Below are 6,239 nucleotides of genomic sequence, written 5' to 3' on the forward strand. Positions count from 1 at the left end.
CGGGTTATTGGAGTTGCATGTGTTGATTCCATGTGAGATTTGATGGCTCCTCTTTTTGCATGCATTATGAGACGTCTTGATAGTGAAGTGATCGTAAAACCAATATACGAATGTTGTTGACGCGCACAGTCGTCAATAGGGCATTTAAATTCATTTATTATATGATTACGCTTTAAGATAGAATGCACTGCACTGAAGATGATTTGTGAAAAATCGAAATAAGGCCTATCTGCATGATCAATTTAGATAGTGACAGTTTCCATCAATTTTCATGATGAACTTGGATAATAATTTAATTTTCAATAAATTGAACAATTTCCAAAAAATTCTAGTGAGTAAAATTGAAAAGACAAACTTTTAAATGATTAATGCCAACAATTCGGTAGAATTCATAAAATACTGTATAAAATATGGTCTCCTTCCAAAATATATATTCATACACGCCAATGAAAACACACCAGAGTGATATAGTCTTTTCACTGAGTTTGTTCTCAGATCTTTCTTGTTCATTGTTAAATAGGAAGGTGCCTTTAATTTTGAATTCAACGAAAATAATGAGATCACATTAAAATTAGCATCGATATATCGGAAAATAAAACTGAGACTAGGGGTGCACAACATGAAATAAAAAATGTACGATCAACCACAGAGAGTGCTGCTATAACAAAAGTACAGATAGATATACTACAACATACAAAATAAGTACAGACACATGCAACACATGTGCAATATACAACGTCCATTTAGTTGACCACGTGATTCACACAAACCAGAATACATTTCCCAGGACAATTACGATCTCCAGCACAACAAATTTCAGTAGAAAAGAGCATACAGCAGACGTTTGAAAATAACTCACCAAACTGAGAGGCATAAGCGTGTTTGAACAAAATGATCAAGAACTGTTCATTGAATTCAAACGAGCAAGAAAACTGTTGCCAAATCTGAAATATTAATTAAAAGTTTTGTGTACAAAATTAAAAAAAATTGATATTGTAATAATTAACATTAATACTGATATTTAAGGTGCTTTGTACAAAATAAACTAATTTGTTTGTAATTAATTTTTTGACTGGTAATTTAATTTTCTTAAATAATTCCCTGAAAAAGCAGTCAGATGGTTACAGCAAGAACATCAGAAACAAAACTTTGCAGCAATGGTCTCTTCAAAATGTCTCAAAAGTACAATTAGAAAATAGTTCCTTTTTTTATCCAAAGAAACACATTCATTAAAAACACATTAAAACTCTAGCTTTTATATTACACATCAGAGTTCGTATATAGAAATCGTACATGAGGTCAGTTGACTACAAACAGCTGACTGCAGACAATGTGTTTGTGCAACTGTAGACAAATTGAAAACTAATAAAAATAAAAAAATTCAAACATTTAGTAAAAAGTTTTCTCCGAATTCCCATTTGTTACAAACAAGGAAATGAGAAAAATGGAAATTTTCATTCAAATTTTTATCATGAACAATAACTAAAAATAACTTCATTTTAATTTTGGAAATCTGATAATAATATTCGTACGCCTACAAAAATCATATGACTAACCAAAATAATGGAGGGGTGAGTGATGGTAGAAATTGAAACAAATAACAATAAATGGTCTTTGACCAGGTTGCAGAGACAAGAAAAAAATTGATAAATATGAATTCAGATGCCAGATTGAAAATATAAATCAATAGAAAGAAATGAAATTGGTTCATAATGGAATTGGCAGATCTCGCTGAGTTTCTGGTGGTAAATTTCCAGACAAAGTAATTGTCATCAACCACTTCTTCTTTAATAAATATTTTATTATTGCAAAAAAATGACAACGAAAATTTATAAATGCTTTTAGTTGATCGATTTTCATTTCAAGCAAGCATTGAATGGTGCTTATTTTGATTTATATAATAGTTGTACAAGTATGAGAGTAGGTGCCCAACCTGCCAAACACAATCAAGGAAGAGGAGGAACATGGGAGCTTCCTGCTTGTTCTTTGAGGTCGCGAATGCAGACTTGCAGCATCGACTCGAGAAAGGATGGCCCGCCTGTATCCATTCCCTGGCCAGCAAGGCTTCAAAACTGGTCAGGTGGTGCAATGCTGATGACAATGCTTGCACAATTTTAATCAACATTTATTTTATTTTTTATGAGAAATTCAAATGAATACAATGATGGAGTGATGACCAAAAGAAATGTGATGGCAACTAAAAAATGAAGTGGTTATATAACAGGATGAAGCACTGAAGTGGAACAATGACGTCATCCCACCCACCAACCCCACAACAGTCCTGCAGTCCGGATTAAGGATAAGTTGAGTGAGAGATGTAACGACCAGTGTTGTGTCAGTTCCTTCCCCTCCGTGAACCAGCACACTGCCACCATTCTCCATGTACTGAGCCACTGTGCACGCACACGTCAGTGCATCCTTCACATGACCAAGCCAGTTGCTCGAGTCCAGTTTGGAAAGCCATTTGTCCATCGAGGCTCCAACATCTAAACAAGCTACAAAGTTTAACAGCTCAATTAGATTTAGTTAATGAATTAAATTAAATGAGATTAAATTTAAAAATTTATAGCTTAAAATAGAAATAAAAATGAAGAATATTTATCTATAATTTATTCTTGGATTTAATACAAAAATGCATATTTGCTTTGTTGTGTGAACAAATTTTCACAAATAGAGTAATACCTAGAAAAAACTTCAACAGAACTACGTGTGTCAAAAGTAATTCTGTTTGAATGGTAATAATAATAATAATGTCATTTTATATAGCACCATGGCAAGCGACTGAGGTGCATTATCATTATTACAACAAACACACGGTGCATAAAAGCACGTGAATCAATGCATCACACACTTTTGCATGTGATAGGCGGGGATCATTTTGCATTCGAACCCGGAAACTGCATCAACAATACCAGGCTCCTTAGCCATAACACCATTGCGCCGCCCGTGGTACAACTATGGATGTTGTAAAATTGTTGAAATAAATTTTGTAAAAATTTGCTGACAATAAAATATTCTACCAGTACATTTTTAAACCTCACTGCTTACAATTATAACAATGAAAACAAGAAATATGAGAAACCCTCAATAAGTCGAGTGAGGGAATCCTGCAAGTTGGACGGCCTCTCAATGGGTTGGTTGACCCTTCTCCATTGGGGGTAGTATGCCTCTGGTTCGACACCTCCTCCTGTATGGTGGGTGCATCACTTCCATTCAATTTATATACTCCATCAATCCATACACTCCATCAATCCATATACTCCATCAATCCATATACTCCATCAATTCAAATACTCCATCAATCCATATACTCCATCAATAAATGTACTCCATCAATAAATTCATTTCATTTAAGATTTAAACAGAAATATCAATGAATAACAAGTCAACAAATATTAAACAGATACATTCAACATAAGTTAAAATACTTTAAAAAAAATGGAATAAAATATAAAAAAATTAACAGATGTGAAAAATTTGAAAAAAAATATAAAAGAAATAAAATGAAACATTGGATGCAACCCACCCCTGGCAGCTGCCATCTTGGTGGACGTGATGGATCGGGTGTCCACAATATACCCCCTGATTCTGCTGGACGTGGTGAGCACCGAGTTGACCACCACCTCATCCTCCCTACATCTCCTGTTGTTTGGACCGGTCAATGGCTGACTGCATCTCATCAGCACCATCTGCAGTTGTGATACAAACAGCAGCCACCGTGTTAAATTAATCAGGAATTGTCAAATCAAACACTTTACAATTACTTAAAATGGTTTTAAATTAAGATAAGTAAAATGAAATAAAATAAAATTTATTTGGTAAACGATATGAGGACAAATATGTAAAGTAAATAAACCACAAACCTTATTTGGCTTATGATAATATGACAAAACAGGGAATCGACCATTCTGTCTGAATGAAGCTGATTTGATCAATGTTTCATCATCGACTGACTTCAACACCACAACACATTCCGGATAAGATGAACATACCTGATGTTTTTAGAAAGAACAGAAATTTCCATTACTCAATCATTACAACAAAGCCTGTCACCAAAATACATGTACATCCAATGATGAAATGTATTAGTAACTATACTGTCTAGCAAATCAGCTCAACAATTAAATCCTTTAACGTTTTAAAGCATAAAACTATTAAAATAAAAGAATCATATTTGAAGCTATTAAAATAAAAAATCACTCATTATAAATTAATAAATTAAACATTTTAAATGCAATAAATAAACTAAAACACAATCTACGGTAAGAGCTTGCAGGGGAATAAAAAGCTGCTAAGATGAAATGTTGACACACATTAGAACAACAAATCAACCTTATAATTTTTATTGACATAGCTGAGTCTCCACTCGTAAGCTACAAAGTTTTGAATCCGACTGAACTCAGTCTCAACAGTGTATGCGTGCCAGCCATCTTCCAACATCTCAATTGGAACTCTGTTGTAGAATGGATAGGACAGACAAATATCTGCTGTTGTATATATAAATGTTCCATAAATTAAATTAAATTCTAATTATTAAGTGTTTGTTTTTATTAACTTATTATTTTCACATATTGTAAAATAAAAACATTATATTTATAGTATTGTTCATACGCAAAGCCAATTGACATATGACAGTCAAATAATTTATAGAATTTATTTTACCAATATTGGAGAGTGCTTCTATGGAATAAGCAATGTTTACACAATCGTCAGCAGAAGGAATACCAAGTTTTAGTATTTGAAAGTCTTTACATTTCAATGTTATTATGCTTTCTGATCCATTCAACCGCTTTTCAACTGAGTCAACACTGCTATGTAGAAGCTGTAAAGTAAAATATTTTGGTATATTATCAATTCATCTATTTTATTAAATTTATTATCTTTATTAATTTTATAAATTAGAATGTTTTACATTAAATTTTTTAAATATTACAATAACAAAACTTTGTAAATGAAGAAATGAATGGCTCACCCACAATTCTTCACTGAAGTCCTGTCGAGAAGAAAGAATGAGATGGTGAGCAGTGATGCAGAGTGTGCCCTCAATGGGGGCCTGATTGGCCTGGTACAAAGTTACCCCATCTAACTTAGGGGTGGTTATATATTCCATAAATTCCATTTTTTAATTTTTCCAGAGTTAGAAAGTACAGAAACTATTTTGGGATTTATGGAGAACGAAAAATTGTAAAGTAATAAAAAAAATCAACTTGAGCAGAATTGGACCTGTATCCTAAAATTAAAATCTAACACAAACACTGCTCTTCGGCAGCTACTTTTAATAAGTGTTAAGTTAACTTTTCATTTACCAAAGAATAACGAATGCAATCAGTGTGCGTCAACTAACTGATGATAGAATGTTTTATTCTAGAAAAATATATATATATATATATATATGATGACAGCAGTAATTCCATTTGTTGATATTTGTTGATTTGTTTGATAATGTGTGTGAGAGAGAGAGATTGTGTATGTGTGCGTGTGTGTGTGTGTGTAAGTGTGTGTGTGTGTGAATGTTTGTGTGTGAATGTTTGTGTGTGAATGTGTGTGAGTGTGTGACTGTTTCTCTATTTGCGGCGGTTACTTGGATTAATTACTAATTATTTCGAAGTAACTACACTTGAAGATTCAAACTAATATTGAATACAAATGCACTTCAATTACGTTTTAATATTTTTATAGATTAAAGTACATAGGATGAAAACATATACATATATGTATATATTAATTATACTATTTGTATAATGTAATGTTATAGAAAATTTAGACAATCTATAGTTTAAGCTGAATACAAAACACACAAGATAGTACTTAGCAGCTGGCATGTGTTTTATAGTTGGTTCTTATGAAAGTGTGGAAGTAGCAGCAGCAGCCTCTGAAGTTGTTTCATATTTGTGAAAATTTCTTCATTAGAACTTATTTACTTTTCAAGTACAACTATAGTTCACTCCAAATACATATAGCAGTCTAACTTTTCATTGCTTCATCACACAAACTCTTAGTCTTAACAAGCAACGCCGCATCACGGTTGTGTCCTATTATATTCTTCCAAACTATAGAGCTTATGTATTTCAATTTATAAAGGGATTGATCAACTTATTATTATTGATTGCTGGTAAATAGTGATTTAGTAATGACAAAAGGTCATCGTTACCTTCAGTTCGGTTCGGTCAGTTCTTAAATTGAATATACTTCCACAGGGAAAAAATGTGACGATGTCGCGAAGTTTTCATCTAAAATAC

The 6,239-nt window shown here is 32.6% G+C and overlaps 1 protein-coding gene across 1 annotated transcript in view; it reads right to left on the bottom strand.

Annotated features, from left to right (window-relative positions):
- Positions 1 to 5,290, bottom strand: part of HELRODRAFT_108507 (hypothetical protein) — an 8,190-nt gene extending 2,900 nt beyond the window's left edge. The window contains exons 1-10 of the mRNA XM_009032317.1: positions 4,973 to 5,290; positions 4,663 to 4,822; positions 4,333 to 4,487; positions 3,864 to 3,992; positions 3,527 to 3,689; positions 3,083 to 3,187; positions 2,270 to 2,495; positions 1,934 to 2,072; positions 860 to 944; positions 459 to 528 (exon numbers count right to left, since the gene is read on the bottom strand). Coding sequence (XP_009030565.1) covers positions 459 to 528; positions 860 to 944; positions 1,934 to 2,072; positions 2,270 to 2,495; positions 3,083 to 3,187; positions 3,527 to 3,689; positions 3,864 to 3,992; positions 4,333 to 4,487; positions 4,663 to 4,822; positions 4,973 to 5,119 — 1,379 coding nt within the window. The 5' untranslated portion in view covers positions 5,120 to 5,290. The remainder of the gene's footprint in view (positions 1 to 458; positions 529 to 859; positions 945 to 1,933; positions 2,073 to 2,269; positions 2,496 to 3,082; positions 3,188 to 3,526; positions 3,690 to 3,863; positions 3,993 to 4,332; positions 4,488 to 4,662; positions 4,823 to 4,972) is intronic.
- Between the last annotated feature and the right edge of the window lie 949 nt (positions 5,291 to 6,239).

Source organism: Helobdella robusta (assembly GCF_000326865.2).
Source record: "Helobdella robusta unplaced genomic scaffold HELROscaffold_8, whole genome shotgun sequence".
In the NCBI taxonomy this organism is placed as follows: Eukaryota; Metazoa; Annelida; class Clitellata; order Rhynchobdellida; family Glossiphoniidae; genus Helobdella; species Helobdella robusta.